The 21,623-nt window shown below is 41.2% G+C and overlaps 1 protein-coding gene across 1 annotated transcript; it reads right to left on the reverse strand.

Annotated features, from left to right (window-relative positions):
- Positions 1-6: 6 nt before the first annotated feature.
- serinc5 (serine incorporator 5) lies at positions 7-21,169 on the reverse strand. Its single transcript, XM_062416960.1, has 12 exons — positions 20,985-21,169; positions 12,956-13,123; positions 8,528-8,706; positions 8,127-8,209; positions 7,475-7,568; positions 6,553-6,764; positions 6,148-6,240; positions 4,908-5,034; positions 4,327-4,396; positions 4,069-4,105; positions 3,421-3,565; positions 7-1,792 (listed from the first exon to the last, which is right to left on the reverse strand). Exons 1-12 carry the CDS (start codon positions 21,009-21,011, stop codon positions 1,648-1,650), a joined length of 1,380 nt encoding a protein of 459 aa, XP_062272944.1. The 5' UTR covers positions 21,012-21,169; the 3' UTR covers positions 7-1,647.
- Between the last annotated feature and the right edge of the window lie 454 nt (positions 21,170-21,623).

Raw genomic sequence — 21,623 nt, forward strand, 5'->3', positions numbered from 1 at the left:
TGGCGTTCAATGGATGTTTTATTGAAAGAGTGTGAACAATGTGAACCAACTGCATGTCACCCACATTTCTGTATTTCAAACACATTACTTGGTCAAAACGTAGTTCTGCAGGTTATGCTAGTATACAGCCTTCACAGTGGATAATGTTTCATGTTTTTTTTTGTTTTTTCCTGTAGTTTGATATTAAAGCTGCAGAGCACCATTTCATTTTCTACATTCATACCAATAATTAAAATGCAGATTTTTTTCAAATGACATAATTTGCAGGTATATAAAGCATAAAATGAAAATGTCCACAGATCACACAACTTTAGCCAAAATGTACATATAAGTTATTATAAAACATATGTTAGGATACAATTAGACAACAGAAAAAAATATTGAGAAAGATGATGGACTTGCAGTTGAAATATAGATTTTTTTTAAATTTTTTTTATACAATACAAAAAAATCTGTTACACAGGTACCTAACACGGTCTTAATGGGAATTTTAATTCTGCAGTAAACTCAACAGCCAGTGTTGAATAACTCAAAAATAAAAACACTCATGCTACCTTCTTCTGACCACCATTATGAGCTGAAACATGTAACAAAGACAAGGCAAAAGGCCTTTTAACTGTACAGAAAACAGCTAATTTATGTGTCAGTGTGTGCATGCAAGTGCATAATGTTCTTATACCTATATATACACTTTACCGTTTCTGTGTAACAGACAAAACAATCTGATTAGAGTAGTTTGTAGTTTTCTTATATCTACCTTTGGCAAACGTTTCCTCATCTGTGACACTTGGGCTCTTCCAGCTGATTTAAAGAGCACTGCCTTGTACAACTGTGATGGGGAGTGGAAATGTTGTACAAATTATATGAATTTTTCTAAGAAAAGATTTGGCTCAAAGGGAGCACTGAGATTAACAAAATCTTAAGTGGTGCTTCACAACAATGGGTGTCTATAATATCGAAAAGAGTTTGTTCCATTGCATAGAAAACTTCTACAAAAGGCGCAATATAACAAAGCATAAACACATACAGCTTACACGAGAGCCTGAGAGATGAGTTTTTAAACATTGTCAGGGACAAATCTAATTCAATTTACACCACATTCCTTCACAAAATGATTCTAGTACTTGAAGACACACTTAAATTAATATACAATTTCTCTTGTAACATTTATAAGTTGAAATAAATTTGTCCCAAAACTTTGCTACAACTTTATGGGCCAACTGAGCATAAGTGAAATGTTTGGCTGGGAGTAAAAGCGAGACACACACAGGGAATACTTACAAAATGTACTTTCAAGTCTGAAATGATCAGGGAATCTATAGAGGCTGTAGTCTCTAATGTGACTCAACTCCCATGATGCAATTTCAAACCATAAAGTAATACAAAACTCCAGAAGTCAGTGGTAGTAAAAAAATAAGAAAAAAATTACCTTCAAGGTATTAACAGCTTAACATTGTAAACACAGTAAAATAATCACTAGTCTATAAAACAAAAAGGCAACAGATAATCCTCCATTTCAAACGCTGAGGGTAGTCTAGGGTTGTGTTTCAAGGTAAAGGGGTATGTGGTGGTCCCTTGGCTCAGCCTGAAAGCTACTGCCTGGCCACAGCCCAGGAATAAGAGTAGTGTGGTGTAGAGATGTGTATCCTAGGCCTCAAAGCGCTTGGGGCAGACCATGGGAGCAACGAGGGTCCACATGTAGACGATGAGACACACCCAGCAGGAGGCCATTTTGATCCAGAAAACTGACCAGCTCCCATCCAATAGCTTCTCAATTTTATGGTCATCAAAACTGGAAAAAGAAGCACATAGTCAGAGAACTGAGAAAAAAGCTGGACACATTTTTGTTTTCAACCCCAACTAATGGCCTAGCAATCTTAAAGGGGAACTCTACTGATTTTCCACATCAAAGTCTGTCTACAGGTCTTGGGGATTTCTACTCCATTTGTGAGAAAGGTTGAATAAAGACTTTTGTGGCTCCAGAGAGAGCCACCTGCTCATCATGTCTGCCTAAAGCTAGCAGCTTGAGGCTACATTGGCACTGCTTGCATAACACACCTAAATCTGTATAGTAGGTTAAAGGCTGCAGCGAGTGGTGACAGCAGAAACAATCTGGGAAAATAAGATAACATATTGTCACCTTTTGAGAAGATATGGCGAACATGTCAGTAAATTGATGCATATTTCCACATCCATCTAATATGGAGCAACATTGACATTAATTTATATGTATGCTCTTAGAGCTTGGACTTCAAGAAAACAGCCTGCTGCCAAGAACAATGCTAGGCGAGCAAGTAAGAGGGAACCAAAGAACTAAAAGGTGTGTGCTGTAAAAAACAAACAATTAGCTGAAATATGCTGTACAGCTCTGTCAATCTGAAGGGGAACTGCAGAGTCTGGTGATAATTCTGTGGGGATGGATCACTATGAGTGACCCCTTTGCCACTACACAGTCATTTGATCCACTGTTATTACAAAAATATAGATTTTAGCCTCATTACACAAAAAACACAACCTAAAACAAAGATCACACGAACCTTAATCAGATTATTTTAGAATGAGGCCACTACAGACATTTTAGCACATATGATAATATTAACAATGTCCCTGCCAGCATACACCATACAAGAATCCTGGGAAATGGATAATAAATAGAATATAGTCTTTATTAATTATTAAGGTACCAATAGAGTTTTTAACCAATAGCAACAACTGGATCCCTGTTTTTCTTGTTTCATTGAGGCACACAAGGATGTATGCCAAACAGCATAGTTTGCATCCTGTAACTGGTTTGATGCTGTGGCAGAAAAAACACACCAAGAAATGTTGCAATGAGCCATAAAAAGGCAGTGAAGATTGACAACAAGCAAAAATAGATAAACACTGGTAAACAATGCCTGATTTTTTTGTGTGCAAATGTTTAATGAGGAAGAAAATGCACACACTTGCTATACCTCACAGACACTCGCAATGCATTTTAGTGAGAAACACTGAATGTACTGTAAACACAACTTGTGTGTTTCTAAGAAAGAAACCCAGAGGGCAACTTCCTCAGGCAAGTTGTTTCTCACTCAAAGAGCTATAACAGAGAAAACACACTTTGTTGCCTGTGATAACCCACTCTCTCTCCCCATGTTTCACATCTACCTCTACACTGTTAACATCACATCATATAAAGACACAACATGCCAATAAAGATGGCTCTACCAGAGGACCAAAAGGTGCAATCTGTCTGGAGTTTGAAGGTCAGAGATGCCAAAAGGACATTTCTACTTCTGTTCTCCACTGCCTACAAGCTATTGTCTCAGTCCAAAAATCCACAGTAACTAGTGTATTTCATGTAAATACCCATACGCTATAAACCCATTGCCCAAGCACTGCACCACAATCAGAAAGCACGTCACAGTGAGTATCACTTACTGGAACCAATTGGTGACGGTCATCATGACATACAAGGAACCCAGGAAGAAGACAAAGTGGAAGTAGGTGTAGCTATAGATGGTTCCCTCTCGCTCATCATATATCACATTCTGGCCTGAACCTGTTGTCTCCTCATCATAGTCATCTAAAAAAAAAATTAAAAATAAAGGCACACATTAAATCATGTAAAGCAGATGTGGGTCAAGGACATTTTTAATATGTGAAAAAGTCTAAAACTATGACTTCAGAAATTACGAATTACATTTAACATCTAAGCAGAGCAAAACGTATCGTAAAAGTGGTGATATGTCTCTGATATTCTGGTTATATTTCTGACATATGATTGTGTTTTATTTCCAGCAGGGGGCAGTGCAAGCCTACCAATAATCCCACTTTCCTGCTTGTCCTGCTTCACTGTGTCATACTAACCTCCTAGTAACAGTGACATCATCTGTGTTTGCTGACCAATACTTTCTCACCATCCTCAATCTGGCTGAGGAATAGCAATGAGCATAGCTGTTCTGTATGCAAACACTACCATTGGGAACATATGCATACACACTGAACAGGCTGGAGAGAGCAGGGGGAAAGAGGGGAAAGGGAAAAAAAAGATGCGATAGTGAAGAAGAATGATTTGACTTTCCTCACCTGTGTCATCTCCAAAACAGAAACAGCAGCGAGCTCTCTGTAGGGTAAAGAAAAACATACAGCTTACACCCAGCTGGAATTTAATATTTTAAATGAATAGACATATATACTTAATGTGTCTTGGGCCTAATTTGTTTAATAAGGATGGTCTAATTGAAAGTGCCTGGTCAGTAGGACTGTCAAGTCCTGTTAATCTGTTTGAACAATGTGCATATTTCATTAAACCACACAGTCAGATCTGAATATTTGTGCATTTACCTCAGTCTCTGGCTCACTGTTCCTACACACTCTGAGAGCTGCAGAGCTTCGCCTTGTAGTGGATGTCAAGCTAGAGGGGGGGAGGAGAAAGAGAAGAGAAACAGATATAAAGACAGATGGAGGGAGAGAAAGGTTATAATTCCGTCACTACGTATTTTTTTCCAGTGATCTGCAGTTTCAGATTGCTTCAGAGTCTAATTCCTTCTTCTTAAGGGAACAACCATAAGAGACATGATGCCTCCACTTGATTGGAAACACATGTGGGCAAATGCAAAAAAGCCATAGCTCTCGTCTCTCACACCATTAGCTCAGCCACAGGCAGTCATGCACTGCCTCTCCAGAGTCAAAGCCAATCAAAACTACCCTGTCTCTGTTGCTACAGTCTGCCGTCAAATACATTACTTTTATTTCACATTACCAGTAACAGAAATGCAGTCAATGGGTTTAGATTGTAGTCTTGGCATAATCTCTGAATTCTGTAAATTCAAGAACATTACACTTGAGAGATATAACATTACAGTGTGTACACATTGAGATAAGGGAAAAAGGAGAAGTGAGGTGTGTGTGTGTGTGTGTTTTACCAAGAGTAAAGGACACAGCCAAACAGGATAACGGTTCCCAGAGCTGTTACAATCTTCTTGTCACTCTCTGACCCAGAGTTGAAGGGAAACACACACACTGTTGTGTTTGTACCATCTATCTCCACCACTAGACAGAAAGAATGCACAGACAGAGATGGATGGGGTGAAAGGAGAAGTAGAGAGAATTGTAAGGGGTAGAGGGATTGCAAAAGATTCAGGGGGTGTGTGTGTATTTTGGCACAGTGTTTGCAGAGGGGAGAGAATAAGGGGGAGGGAAAATGGAGAGATAGTACAACATATAGTAAGTACAAAAGCACCAAGGAACAGTATGTAGTATAACTGAGTGGGACTAGGTGTGTGCTGATATTAAATATTTATCCTAAGATTATCTTTACAAGAGTGTGTTTGCATAGAATATTATCTTGATAACTACTGTGGAAACACGAGTGCTGTAGAGATGGAAATGTACTAAGACCTCAGACTCACGAAGATTAATTTGTTTTATGAATCACATCTAAAACTCCCAGTGAGGCTTTGAATTTTTCATCTTTATCATAGCGCTCTTAATGCCTCATTATAGAAAGGCCTCATTGTGTGTTATGTTTTCATCCCTTTGTGTAAAACCATTGCTTTTCATAGAACTGTAAATTTGTGTACATATGTATATTTTTGTATGTAAAGCATATAATAATGATAGAATTTACCCAAATAAACCAAAATCCAAATAATCTGAGCGAGAGGTGTTCTTTCTTTTTTTAAAGTCTCTCTTTTAGTGCCTTAAGTAGTATTGGTTTTGTTTTTAAATATATGACTCAGAATCAATATTATTAAAAGCATGCAGCTGTCAATAAATTTAGGAATATTTGTATTAAACATGTATACATATATACTCACTTGGATGAATACCTAATATATAACTTTTTGTAATTTCTTTAAATCCCAAAACTTCATATTACTACTGAAATAATTCTTAATTATCTTTAAACACTATTATAACAAAGGTCACTTTAACAAAAACAAAAAAACGTCAAACTTATTTTTAAGCATGATATATATTAATATAGATTACTATCCTACTCTGAAGTTTAACAGTTGTTTGACTGTAAAATTTGTAACAAGAGCAGTGTTATAAATGTCATCCCTGTACAAATACAAATCTAATCTTTTACTGATTGATGGAAGCTGAAATGCAAAAGTGGCTGTGATTTCTAGGTGAAGATGGGTTTTTGTTCATACTCACTTTCTTTTGGTTTGCTGGAGAAAGCAGAGAAAGTGAGGTACATGACGTAGACACTGATGACACCTGGCTGCAACAGGCCTGATGTGGGCTGCACTGCAGGGACACAGGTAAACAGGATACATGTAAAAAAAGAAAAATTAAATATAACTGGCTATGCTGGCAGAGATTCCTAAGTTGGTGCCTGAATGTTTTACAAATATTGCAAGTAATAAAGCCAACAGTCTAACTTAACACTTATCTCATTATGCTATTTTTTAAAATTGTATTCAAAATGCATTACTATTTGTGGATTTCTCTGTGATGAAACATGCATCTTTCTATAAACACCACCTAAATATAAAAGGCTGTAATTTCATTTACATTACAGTCAAATGAGATCATGTGCTTGAAAGTAAAGATTCTCACGTTTCTGTATGCATGGGGAGATTGCCAGCAGGGATACAATAAGACAGAGGCTGCCATTGATGCCCAGGAAGATCTTGTTAAGCAGACAAGCCTCAGGATGGGTGTAGAACAGACCCATGAAGACTACAGCTCCCACTGCGAAACTGAAGAGCACCAGAGTCACGAAGGCCAAGGCCGCATACCACAGGCGGTTATACTTCACTCCTGAACTCCTGCAGACAGACACAGAGAAAGGGACAGAAAAAGAAGACAGCAGAAAGCAAAAACATAAGATGAACATGGGTAAAGCAAATTAAATAAGTAAAAAAGTTCAACGGAATTGCAGGAAAGAAAGAAAAAAAAGAAAGCGTACACAGGAGAGCTGGGCCAAAAGGAATATCAAAGAAAAGGAAGAATTGCAGTATGTTTGGTGAGTTACTCTTGCAACCCGAGGAGAAGAGAAGACAGGTTTATGGCCACTTGAGTGCTTTCACATCCGTTTTACTTGGTCTGGACATGTAAGGTTTTACTAAACAAAAGAAACAGGGTTCATGTGCACTTACAAATACATATTGAGAGGTTTAAATTTACTGCATTGGTTATCAAACTATTAAAAGTTTCTGAAACAATCTGCTGTGGTGTGTCAGGTTGTGTAAAGCGGAAGGAAAGGGGAAACTCAGTACTCTCCTAAACCACATGCATCCTGTGAATCTGCACGGCGCCGGCCTGCTGCCAAGCCTCCCTCCACCCACAAAAACACAAAGCTTCATTACTCCCCTTTTCCTAACTTTTTTCCATTTAAATAACCCCCAAGAAGAATACCATCCACCCTCAGTTTCTCAATAACAAATAAAAATCCCAGCATTGTTCTTATTTTCGTCCTTGCTTTCGTGAGTGAACCGGACACTGGGACAGGAGCAGAGAGAAGAGATGTTGCTCTCACCAGTTTGTGTTCCATCTGTGTGCAAACTCCACCAACAGCATGAGCTGGATGAGCAGGAAAAATAATCCGCCAGCAACTCCTACATAGCGCCACACTATTGCAAAAAGAAGGAGAGACAGGAAAATCATTATAGAAATGAGAAGGTTTACATTACAGCTGTAATAAGATGTTGCACTTTCAAGAGCACTGAAATTATATTATAGGGGACATATTGTAGGAAGGGAGATTTCCATTTGGTTATAATGTAGGTCTAGATGATATATAAATACTATGAAAGTGTCAAAATGTTCTGCTTAGTTACAGCAGTCTTCAACATTTTTGGTGGTGTGCTTCAGTCAGAAAACAGTCAGCCAATCAGAAGATAAGGGCATTGAGAAGACAAAAAAAGGTTGTTTCAGGCTGAGTGAGACAGAGGGGCTGCTTATACAGCTGTAATTAGCTGATTTATGATTAATCTCAGGTAATGACATAACGATTTAAATTTTCAGGTGATTATACACTAAATTAAAACATACTTAAGAAACATTCCATTTCTGCCAATAGATCCCCCTACAACTTACACATTGATCCTTGAACTAATAGAACATGTAACCAGCTTTAAAGAAAATATCACAGCACTGCATCTGTATTGTGCTGAGTGTCCTGTCTTTACCTTCCAGAAAGGTTTCCTCTTCTGGGAGGAAGAAGCCTCCAGCACAACACGCCACCAGCACGATGAACTTCAGTAACCAGAACCTGACATTGAAAGCAATGACGATATTAAAAGTTGCTCATGAGAAAAGTGGAACAAAAAACCCAACCCCCCAAAGTTCAAGTATAATAAGTCCAAAAATCCAGCTGACAGAACAGTCTCAGCCAGACTTAATCAGAATTTTAATAATTTTGGAAAAGAGATACAAGTTTACATACTTTTGTTAGATTACAACTTGTTTATTCGTAGAATGAAGGTAACTGCACACATTTTTCACTTTAAGATTGTTTTTTTTTACTTTTCAATTTATACTTTTAAGAGTCTAAAGATATTTGACTATTTTATTTTAACTATACTCTTACCCGTTATGTACGGCTGCCCTGCAGCCTGTGCTGTTGTTGACGCGTATGGTGAAGAGACAGAAGAATAAGAAGAAGCAGGACATGCCGAAGCAAACCTTGTAGACGGCAGAGTAACCAACCAGAGTCTTGCAGTTCTCCCCTGCATTCAACTTCTCGCACAACTCACTGTAGAAGGGGATCTGAATGACAAAATTCACAAACCCAAAATACTTTGATTAGCTGATCGCTGGGTTGTAACACACCCCCTCACCCCCCAAACAGCACCTCTGCTCATGTTTGTGTAGTACATGGCCTCAGTGAAAAGGTCCAACAGTGTCTATTCTAAGTGTCACGCCTCTAAAAGGAGCAGAAAGAGAGAACAGGCAGCGACAACAACCTCTATTTCTCTCCTTGAAGCTCTCTTTCATCCCTTGTTCTCAACAGGCTGTTAGAGGGGCCTTACAACTAACTGTCAGTGTACACAAACAAAAGACACAGATGAATAAATTAACCGCCTTTTATCAGCAAGTGAGGGGGACTGGGAGGAGCAGAGAGTGCACAAGCAAGACAGAAAGATCGGGAGATGGTGAGAGATTCATCTTAAGTAAAGCTCCACACTTTACTTCAGCCTACAATGGGCTGCATAAAAAAGAACAGAGCAAAACTGAATGCAGTAAAGTCGATCAGGACTTTGCTGTGGCCTTCAGCAGAAAATTACAAGTGCTTAGGTGGCGCAGTGCCAACAGAAGAGATGGCCTTTGAATTTGATAACCACAGAATGGAGACTAAAATATCCGTTCCTTTCACTGCTGTCTTCAATTGTAGAGCCACGAGTCAAAGTTAAACAGAGGTGCATTTTTGAAAGAGATACAGATCTTTCATTTCAGATGGTTTGCTTATTGGAAGAGTATTTTGGTCTATAACGTTGTACACATGGTACAACGCGAGTGGATTGAGTTGTCATCACCTCAATGTGTAGCACAGTCCACAGCCAGATCAGTACGTAGAGTAAAAAGCCCGTTTCTGAGCTTTTGTCTCATGTTGAGGACCATATTAGCATGTCCATAGTGCTGTGATTAAGAGGGAAAGGGGCTGGCTGTTTCAGACTGCTGTAAATCTCTTAAGAAAAGACCAGTGCTCTCATATGCACAATGGCTGCTCTTTTAGCTGAGACTTCCCACTGTGCAGTGTGAGTGACAGTGTGTTTGTGTGTGCGTGTACGTGTTTGCATTTGTGTGCAAGTCAGCAGGCTTTGCGTGGGGCTATCAGAGGCCATTTTGTGCCTAGATGGGCCTTTTACAGGGTTTCACTCTCATAAGGAGACGCACAGTAGGGAGTTGTTTTAATACAGTACTGTAGACACTGGCAGAGGGGAAAAGAGCAAAAAAAAAGAGTGGTGGAAAAAATGGCGCATTCTGTAGAAGAAGCTTGCAGTCGTTGTCATAGTAACACAGTCTGCTGAAGGTTTTTTCTTAGGGTGAAAATAAAAGAAACATCATCATTTCCTCTTTTGTCTTCCAGTGTTTGCTGAGACGTACTGTGCATACAGTATTGTGCCTAGAAACTGGAGCATGACTTCTGAAGCTCAGATTCAACTGTTAATATAAGCAGACAGAGGGATGAGAGGGCCACGTATGAGGATATCATCTCTAACATCTTGTGTCTGAATTTACAGTCAGACTCACCCAGATGGAATTCCTCAGAAACAACTACATAAAGAGTCAGTTTGAAAATAAAGCTGCACTGGGAAGTGAAAAAAAAAACAATAAAAAACTGCAGACCCCCTGTGCATCTTCTTGAACTTCAGATGCTAAGTGGGCGGTTATAAACAAAAAGCTGGAGATTCAGCCTCCTCGACTATGGCTTACTACTGTGAAGATATATATATGTGATCTCCAGGTAAAATATTGGTATGTCTGCTTTGCCTGTAGCAAAGCAACAGTATATATCTTTCATAAAACCCATTTCAAAATATGTATGGATTATGTGTAACCTGCAAATACGCTCTGCTCCATGTCAATATGTGTTTCTATGACAGCACTCTACTGTCAGATGACACTCATTTTATGTACGGTAGTTAATTTTTGCAAAGCGAAGTCTGGGGAGATACTGGGGACATAGCGATAGACCAACAGTCACAATATTGAGGCTACTGTTGACTTGGTTACCAACCTCTGAGCCGACCCCACTCTTCTATTCGCAAACCAACTACAGAATTAAGACATTTAAGTTGGATAATGGATAATTTAAACGTACAAAGAATAGATATCACAGACATAACTTATATTGCCTTGTATGTGGTTTATTCTTCACTACCTTTTTACATTAACACTTTCAAACATAATTTAATTCAATTACATCTGTGGATATCTGACACACACACACACACACACACACACACACACACACACACACACACACACACACACACACACACACACACACACACACACACACACACACACACACACACACAGAGAAAGACTTGAAGTCCTGCTCTCTGTGTGTTTAAGGCTGAAGTGATAAACATTTTATAGCAAATCCAGCACTCTGGACCTTGAGAGGAATCACTGTGTAGTGTGCACTGTCCTTCCTTCTTTATCTTACCCATGAGTGGGAGGTGGGCACTTGGGGAAATCAGTGCTGTAGCCTTGGTGTCTGCCTGTTTTGCTACATGCTTTATATGTTTTTTTGTATATTTTTTTTCTACGTCTCTGCTTGACATGCACTTAATCAAAGAAAGGAAACAATCACTATTTATATGTTATTGGTGGAGCGCCTTGGTGGTCGAGCGGTTAGAGCACATGCCACATAATCGCAGTGTCCCTGGTTCGAATCCGGTCAGGGACCTATGCTGCAGGTCATTCCCCTCTCTCTTTATCCCTGATTCCTGTCCACCTCTCTGCCAGGTACTCTCTAAAATAACCCATCCTGCGTTTTTTAGAACTTTTGTGATGTACCTCCTCTGTTTTGTGCATGTTGCGGAAGATTTGCAGAAGAAATTCAGACTTTTATCTATCAGTAAGCATAATAACTTTTGTTTTTGTCAAATTGTATATCATTTGTATTTCTGCTGAAACACTCAAGGTCTTTATATTGCACAGTGTTTCTCACAGTGTCACTATTTAGTGAATGTGTGCAGACAACGGCCTTGTTTCCATCCTCATCCTCCTTGACCTCTCTGCTGCCTTCGATACCATTTCCCACTCCATCCTGCTCTCCCGTCTCTCTGAGCTCATTGGCCTTACCGACACTGCTCTCTCCTGGTTCCAGTCTTACCTCTCCAACCGTAAACAATACATCACTCTGCAAGGCTCCTACTCCACCACTGCAACAGTTATCCATGGCGTCCCCCAGGGATCTGTCCTTGGCCCCCTCCTCTTTACCATCTACTTGCTCCCCCTCGGTCAGATCATCCGCAACCATGGACTCAGTTTCCACTGTTATGCAGACGACACCCAACTGTACGTCAGCACCAAGCCCTCCTCACAACTCCCACCAATACAACTCAACAACTGTCTGCACGATATCAAAACCTGGATGACCAACAACCTTCTGAAACTCAACACCAACAAGACAGAGCTCATGGTGGTGGCCCCAGCACCACTGCTAAGGAAGGTTGGAGACCTCACCCTGGTCATCGACGGCTGTCCCACCTCCCCATCTCCCAAAGTGCGGAACCTGGGCGTCATCCTGGACCCCACACTCTCATTCAGTTTCCACATCCAGAGCATCATCAAATCTGCCTTCTTTCACCTCCGTAACATTTCAAGACTCCGGCCGTCACTCACCGACTCAGTCACAGAAACCCTCATTCATGCATTTGTCACCTCCCGTCTGGACTACTGCAATAGTGTCCTGTCTGGGCTGCCCAACAAAGCCCTAGACAGATTGCAGTATGTCCAGAACTCAGCTGCCAGGGTGTTAACCCACACCAAGCCCTGGCAGCACATCACCCCCATCCTCAAGAAACTCCATTGGCTGCCAATCAAACAACGCATCAGCTACAAAATCCTCCTCCTCACCTACAAATCACTTCACTCACTGGCACCCAAGTACATCACTGACCTCCTCCACCCGTATACCCAGTCACGGTCCCTGCGCTCCACCAGCAAGGACTTACTCTCCACTCCCCGCACCAGACTCAAGACCTTTGGTGACAGGGCTTTCTGTGCAATTGCCCCTACCCTTTGGAACACCCTGCCCCCTCCTATCCGTTCCGCTACTTCTCTGACACAGTTCCAAAAGCACCTCAAAACACACCTCTTCTCTCTTGCCTACCCTCCCTAAACCCCCACCCTGCCCCTACCCCCCTACTCCCACTCTTGTAAAGCGACCTTGGGTATCTTGAAAGGCGCTATATAAATTGAAGTTATTATTATTATTATTATTATACATGTGTGTATTTTGGGGGATTGATACATTACGCTGTGTGATTTGTGTACTCACATTGTCTCTTAACTCCTGCTCCACTGTCGGGGACATCATGATGACACAGATGATGGTAACCAGCAGGAAGTAGAGGGCGTACATGAATCGGGTCCCTGTGGACTGTTTGATCTTAGGGCAGCAGTTGCAGCAGCACGAGCAGGCCGCTGAGCCACAGCAGCAGGCCAGCTGCACACACACAGAGAACAATGGAGAAAAGAGGGAGAGGTGGAGAAAACATTACCATATCAGTTTCTGGATTTTCCACACTGTTGTAAGCCGATTGATACGAACATAATGTATGCAGGGGTATTTGGATAAGGAACAGGATTTAAGTGCTCATTTACAATTATCCCTGTAAACTGCAGAGCCTGCACTTTCACCTTCCTGAAAGAAAGGGAATAAGACAAAAGAAAGTTCCCCAAGATCATTATAGTATTAAAAGACTAACATGCATTTGTTTGAAATAAAAAATTCACTTCAAGCAATACAAATATTTTCTAACAGTGAAAATGGAGAGAAAGAGAGCAGTCGACCAAAGATTTAAAAAATAGTATTAGAGAGAAAAAACATCACATGGTCCTTTTACTGAAATTTCAAGAGAAAACAGAAGTTTGAAGGTTGATTTGAACTACAGCTTTGAAGACAAACTACTCAAACACTGAAGGTTATACAGAGGATAGTAAAGAGTTTAAACAGGACATGAAGGGAGAATAGCAACAGAAGAGGGACCTGCAGGATGGAAAAGACATGCAATATGAGCAGGGTGCACATAAGTTGCAGTAGTTGAAGACTACTGTTGGTTAAACCTTAAAATGTAAACTAAAGACACCTTAAGGTGGTGTCTCAACATGTCTCATCTTTATGAGACTATGTCTTTCATACTGAATGTTCAATGTTACAGTATCTGAGACAGGGACTGTCAGAAACACAGCTTTCACAATCCCACACTACTGCAGGTTGGAAAATACAAGCCTGACTGTCTCTTTGCCCATTCATGGGTTTTATCACAACGGACAAATCCCTCCTTCTCTTTCACAGCAGCAACTCTTGGTCAATATAGACAGTGAAGTCTCTTGTCCGAAAACACACGCACACACACGCACGCACACACATAGTCCTACACAGACCTACTCTGTTTCTTCTGACAGGCTCTCATATAGGAGGACGGTTTCAAAAAGACAGGCCCTGTGTTCTATTTGGGGAAGAGGAGGCTCTATCATTATATAGTATAACATCTGCCTGTTGCCACTCCACCCTGCTTGTGTAAGACTCTTACCCCTCAGCCTGCAGAGCACACAGCTTTGGTGAGAGGTAACCCTTTGTGTTGTGGTCCACAGTTGAGGTGTGGAGCACACTGGGGAGTTCAGGCTTACACGCTCTTTAAATATGTTTTTTGTTTGAGGAAGTGACACAAACTTTGGTAATAATAAAGGAAATGTGCTAGTGCGGGTTACATGCCATGGCTAATCTGATAATATCTTTAAGTAATTCCTGAGCTGTGAAAACTTGTCTCTTAATACAGAACTGTCATTTTGGCATTACACATAACAACTGCAGGAAGACGGGCAATTACTTGCCAACAACTGCTGACCCATCAAGTGAAGGGTGTCATGACTGTAGACTGAAACATCTTTATGAAAGCTGTGTATGGGCCAATGATATCTGTGCCTGATGCATCAATGCACTGAACGTCAACAAAAAAAGTGGCTGTGTGACATATCGTCAGTTAAGGGGACCCATGCATTCGAGCAAGATCAGCTCAATTTGCCTCTCAAATTTAACAGTAATCTTAGCCATTGTCTATGAGTGTGTGTCTTAAGCCGGAGTCTGTAACATGGCCAGGGTGTACTTATGTCGTAAAGCCAGTGTGCAACATAGTCTGATGTGTTGCGTTCCGCTCCAGATGCCAATAATGTGTGGTATGCTGCTTACTCGTGGATCCAAACAGGCACGTGGTCACGATCTAGCTCCTTTTGTGCCCACATGGTTCCTGAGGTTTCCCTGCTGGTCTTTCCTGGATGTCCCACTTAACATATATATATATATGTATAGTTTTTTTCCTCAAGCTTTTCCCATGTTTAATCAAACCTGATTTTCTCTGTAGTAGCTGAGAAAAACACAGCTCTATCGGAGGTTTTCGTTACAGAGGGGTGGATTTAGTCAGTAAAAGTCCGATCAGCTCGACTGACTATGATTCAGATCATAAACTTCAGACATAAACCTTTAAAAAAATGAGTTATCTATCAGATCCTACTGGATCTGCAATCAACACAGTGGGGCACCAAGCATATTTAGGAAGACATGCTTCATCTGCCCAAGCTCTTTTGACAGTATGAGTCAGATGTTTTAATTCAAGCATGAGTAAATAGGTCAACATACAAGGTTCACATCCAAAGTCCATATGCAGTACAGTAGTGCAGACATAAGAGCGGCGTGAAAATATATCAGATCTTGAATTTGTCCTACTCATGATGAGTTATCTGGCTAACAATTGCAGGCGGCAACATAAGACTCCTTTGATGCCGCCAGAGATTTCTGGAGCCAAAATAAACACAACATGAGACCTGTTTAGTCAGTCAAGATTCAACAGGGATGTGTTCATCCTTTCTTGGATAATTGTGGGAGTGAGCATTAAGCTCATTTAGGATGTGAACACAATTTACCAGTACCTTAAGTACTTGAGATGCCATGTGACAGTGAGTATGAAGGACGATTGAAGTTCTGCCTGAAAGCCCGCAAACATATTCCTGCTTCTGTGCATACCCACACTTTTAGCCTAGAATCTAAACCAAGTTGTATATGTATGGCCCCTAGTCTCCATTTAACCACACAAAGCTTAACAGGATAAGCCTTCGTCTCTCTTTGTCTCTGCTGCACCCGCATGTCTCACTCAATGGGCGAGTAATTAACCACAACAGACTGAAAGTAAGCAGGGAAAAACGGGACGATTTAAGCAGTGAGGTGTTTAGATTTCATTAGTTAGGGGGTGTTTCACCAACGCACTGCACACAGCGAGGGGGCCCACAGCAAACTCTGCAGCGCGAAAAGAGGGAGGTCGAGCCAGAAGAGGGGAGAGGGGCGAGAGGAATTCCACCACACACAGATACAAAAAGAGTATCCATGGTAACCAACGCTGACCCTACCCACTTCAGGGCCCATCCACCCCCCCTGCTCCACTGCCCCACCAGCATGTCGACAGGTGGTCGGCGTGTCTGCAGTGTACACCCCTACTTCAATATCAACAGCAACCCCCCACTAGCTTGTCATTCTCACAAGGCTGTCCTGTACCAGACAAATGGGGCACTTTAGCTGATGGCCTGGTCTATCTTTACCTGTCTTAATTTAAGCCGAGTCTCCCTCAACCTTCCACTGTGGGCACAAAGTTTAACTACAGAGTGATTGTGGGACTCTGGAGGGACGGAGAGTCGCCTCTTTGTCTCTCAGCCTGAAGCTCTGTTTCACTCTCTTCATCTCATTTCCTTTATCCTCCCCCACCCTGTTATTGTGAAGCCTATTGTCGTCATCTCATCTTTTTCTTCTCCTCTTATGTTCTCCTCTTCCCCCTGTCTTTGTTCTCTTCAGCATGCCCTTTACCCTCTGTCACACACTCTCAGCGCTGATCTAACCTCCAGCTGTTCTAGGGGTCAGGAGAAAGACGATATTGCTCTCCCTTACACAAAGCACACACACAGGAATCAGGTTTATGAGGAGAGGATGGACAGGACAGAACAGCATGAATACCCTCAGCAGGGTTTCCCCCAGAAAATGTGTTAGTCAAGGTGGTGCTGGGGGGTGGGGGGTGGGGGGTGTAACCATTGCGTCGCGTCGCGTCGCAACCACATCACCGGGGGGATTAGACCGTAGACTCTGATTACAACATTGAACACAATTATTTATTAAACATTAACAACAACAAAATAATATGCCGCTGTTCGGACGCATCACGTGATTCAGAGGCATACTTGGAGGCATAGGCCCACATTTTAAAACGTTTCTTTTATTTGTTTTTTGTTTTTTATTTTTAAATGCGTTCTGCAGAGAAGATAGACTGTCAGTCACGGTTTGGAATGAAAGGGAGAAAACATGACAGAGTAACACGGCGAATATCGCTAGTATATTTATTTATTTATTTTATTATTATTATTTTTGGAGACGTGACGTTAGTTAAGGGGGCAGCCCTGTGTTGTTAGGCGGCCGCCTTAGCAGGAAAGCGCTGTGGGAAACCCTGCCCTCAGGAACTTAACCCAAACGGCACTCAAATGATGCAAGTGGTTGACAGAATGTGTCTGTATGACCGTGGCTTGTTCAACAGGCTGCGATGACTGGACTGACTAGTAGCTGGATGCCTGATCGACAAATGCAATGAAGACGTAAATGTAGACAAGCGTAAGACTGTTAGTAGACTGTGAGCAATTTCTCAGTGCACTGATGATAATTAACGTGTTGTTTCCCCCGTTATCCCCAAGCCAGCAGTGATGAAAAGAATTGCAGCATTTAGCAAACAGGAAACTGTTTAAATCAAACAAGCGGGGGTAAACTCTGGAGTACGTAGTCACACAGACACAACTACTTACGCAATACAAACAGGCCTATTTCAAAAATAGGTCATCCACTATATCACGGTAAGCAAGCACAGCAAAGGAGAATCAAGAGGGGGGCAGAAACACACAGCCAGTTTTTTTTCCACCCACAGCAAATTAACCAGAGGTTGCTTTAAAAATTGAGGGAACTCCCTGTTAAGAGTTTAATGATAGTCACAACTTGATAAAGTTGACCACAGTGAATCATGACAGACGCACAGCTCACATGAAAGTAGACACGCCCTCTTAGCTCAAATTAGAACAATGCTTTGTGTTAAACTGGGTGAGGAGAAACTAGCAGAGAAGGGAATTTTGTTTTAAAAAGGCAGGAAAGGCGAAACGAAAAAACTGAGACAATAAGATATGAGGCAGTCTCTCCTCCACAAACATACGTTAAGTTGGCCTGGAATCTCGACTGAGACCTACTCCATTTCCCCTTATATTGTGACTGACAGCTCTACTATTGTCTATATAGCTAGGCAGCTGTATACACACTGCAAAAATGTATCACTGCTCTGTTTCCTATACACAATGGGAGGTCTTTGCCTCTCGCTTGGCAAACACAGCCCCTAGCTACAACCAACAGAGAGAGACTTAAGTCCCATAGAAAAAAAAAAAAAAGGCGAAGAATTGAGGTACAGTGAAGAGCCGAAAAACAGAGGACAGAAATGAAACAATCCCATGCAGATTAAAGAGTACGTACAAAAACAAAAAGAATTCCACAGAAATAGACCAAACAGGAACGGGTAGAGAGTCAAAACAAAAAGCAGTATCAGACGGGCAGGTACCAAATGCTGTACCAAAAGTCCTGATTGTTTCACTTCCCAAAGGGCATTGTTTATTTGTCTGAGGCTTCAGTTATGCAAAACTGCACACAGTCTTCCTAGCAACAGCCATATTGTAAGTCAACTGATATTAATGGCACCTTGCAAAGAGTACGCTGGCATTTCACACTCTTACATCAGCACCTTCCTGACTTCGGTGAAAATAAAAAATCAATTACACAAGACAAGACAAGCAAAAAGAAGGAGGCTGAGGAAGACATTCTGCTGTATGACAGTTCAGAGAGCGGGACAAAAGAGACGAGACACTGCCAATGATGTCCCTGTGCGAAAACAAACTCCTGCTGCTGCTGCTGCTGCTGCTGCTGCTGCTGCTGCTGACCACAGCAAAATTCCTGAGGGGAAGCTGAAAATAGCAGACGTTTCTCACACAGACACTGTTGGACCATAATCGTTATTGTATGACTGACCCGTACCATTAAAACCACCCTAAAAGTTGTGGGAGGTGTTGATACAAATGTTTTGTGTGACCCAAATGTTGATTTAGGCTGTAGTTTTTCAAGTCAAGTGATTTTACAGCTCATCAACACCTGCCACACTGTGACATTACAGCAGCTGTCAAACTGGAACTGTGAGCAATCTTCCCGCGAGAAATGCAGCATTGCACTTAACCTGCGGCTAACACTGCAATGAGTGTTCAGAGATCCCACAAAATAGTAACAAAAATTGGATGAATACTAATACACTGACACCAATTCCTCATTCCTCAATTTCTCATCAACATTCTTTGAGTATCTTGCACTTCCCTGATGATGGTGAAACAGCCAAAAATGTTTGGGGAGTAAAACATTAAGTTCTGGAGAAAGCTGAGCAACATATTCCTGGGTGGACTTGAATTGAAGCGGCACCTCGCCGCATGTGCTCAGAGTAAGAAGAAACTCTTTTTGCTTTGCTTTTTGCTTGATGTCTTACTCAAGGATATTTAATCAGGAAGGATGGTTTCTGAGTGACAGTCTCTAGCATCCCACAGGTCCTCCTGACTTGTCCCCTGCCAAAATTGTCTGTGCCATGGCGGTGCTGCTTACAGACACCAGCATGGTTTCAGTCCTGTCCCACACTCACAGCCAACGCTTGCAGCGCTTTGGACCAAACTCAACATTGAGCTAAAGCCTACTCCCTATCCTATCGCAACATGGCATACATCCCTGATCCCACTGAGAAATTACAAGGGAGTTGCTCCCACAGCGTGCCCACTCCTCTCTCCAAATCAAACCCAAACAACACCCACCGGTCTTAATGTCCACCTCGGAGCTAAGGAGGAAATTAAAAGACCACACATCAATTTGGGCTACTCTAAACCTCAAGAGGGCCACATATACGCAAAGTTAATTACAAGAACACACATAAATAGAGATAACAGAAACAAACTAAATGGGGTTTCTGTTAAAAGGATTAGCACAACGCCAGCACAGCAACACAAATCTGATTTTATTGTTTGCCCCCTTCATTTGCTCTTAATCCATCCAGGTTTCCATCATTCTGTGTCTTTGAAAAGAGCAGGAAATAGAAACGAGCTTTCTTTAGATGAACGATGCCTCTGTGTAATTAAATTCCTGGCCAGACCAGCTCAGCAGCATTGACCCTGTGGTCAAAAACAATCTGTTAGCTGAGAAAAAGACACTCAACACTGAGGAAAAGCCTCTCAAACTTCAGGAATAACCTGAAATAATTCAAAACCTAAAAACATATTATTTCAATTTGAGTATATATTGACTTTTTTCCCCAACTAAACCTCTAGTTGTCTTCATTTTTTAAGTAATTCTGCAATTGTAAAATATTACTAGGTTTTCTCAAGCATATCAGAAACAACAACAGAGGCCATATGGTTAGGTTTATTTTGAAATATGCCACAATCTGTTAGCCTTTTCTGTGGATTTGAGACATGGCCTCAAATGATTCACAAACATAAAGAATGTAGCCATAATATTTCTAAAGAGGTATATACTGTATAGGCTATATATAACTTGTTTAGTTAAAAAAAATAATTACAATAAACACATTGAAGTCTGTCTTTTTAACTATTCCTTGGTTACATTCGTCTAAATTATTATTATTATACATGTTATGGTTATAATCATGATATTTGCAGACGTCGGGTTGTGTCTGCTACAGCTAAAACCTAAAAATATGTTACACGTTACACGTCTTTAAACTTTGTGGTTGAAACACTGCAACACTGCTGAGTGCTGACCACATTGAGGACGTATTTGTCACTGTCTGGTTATGCAGACAGGTCAACCTACACAATATTTCACTATTAGCAGCCAACATCTGTAAAGACACTCACAGTGATGGCGTTACTTTTGATAGCAGGTTGCTAATATGACTCCTCTGGCTGCTCGCTGAGCGTCACCTCGTCTCGCTTTGTCTTCAAACGGCTGTAACGTTACAGGGAAGTTATTCAATCAGCCCAGAGAGGAAATAGCGGGGTGTTTTTTTATTGTTTAATTACAGTAAGCTGACCACGGGCTCTGCTATAATCACGACACAAAAATCGCTGACGGTGCCGCGCTGTAGATGTTGATACCAGCCGTAAACAACACTGAAACAAGGCTGGGGCTAGCATAACGCTTTTTAAACAAAATACACGGGGAGTAAGTCCAAGTGTTGTTTTTTTTAACTCACCTGCGAGATACAACACGGAGTACACATCCTGCGAGGAGACAATAAATAAAACCAGCTTCAGAGGAAGACGAGCTCGCTGCTTCTATCGGTCGCTTTCTTCTTCTTCCACATGAAATAATCACCACCTCACGGGGAACGACGTGCCTGTCCTCCCTCAGCTGCTCCGTCCTCGCTGCCTGCCTGCCTGCCGCCGCTGTCTCTCCTCCCTCCCTCCTTTCTTTCTTCCTCCCTGTCTCTCCTCCCACCGTGTACATCACCGACAGAAAGCCAAGGAAGTAGGCTAGTTGAACCCAAATGGACAATTATACTTTCTAATGTATTATAATCACACTTGTAGGACTGGAAAATGTATCGATATTCTATTGATATATAAGATAATATGAGACAAGTTATTGTTTTTGATTTAGAATATTATATCAGCATTGTCTTTTCGTGGTTTTAAAGTATGCATTACAGTGAAGGGATGTAGTTTTCTCAATTTACCAGACTGATCTAGCTGTGCTATTATTTGATTTGACCCACTTAATAATTATATCCACATTACAGATGATTATTTATCCAAAAATAAAAAATCAATTACACAAGACAAGACAAGCAAAAAGAAGGAGGCTGAGGAAGACATTCTGCTGTATGACAGTT

Source organism: Scomber scombrus, chromosome 4 (assembly GCF_963691925.1).
Source record: "Scomber scombrus chromosome 4, fScoSco1.1, whole genome shotgun sequence".
Lineage (NCBI taxonomy): Eukaryota > Metazoa > Chordata > Actinopteri > Scombriformes > Scombridae > Scomber > Scomber scombrus.

Coding starts and splice junctions, on each gene's coding strand:
- serinc5 (XM_062416960.1), bottom strand. CDS start 21,011: ATGTGTACTCCGTGTTGTATCTCGCAG. Junction 6,241..6,552: donor CTCCCCATGCATACAGAAAC/GTGAGAATCTTT, acceptor GTGTCCCTGCAG/TGCAGCCCACATCAGGCCTG. Junction 4,397..4,907: donor GGCTGTGTCCTTTACTCTTG/GTAAAACACACA, acceptor CCCCCCCTCTAG/CTTGACATCCACTACAAGGC.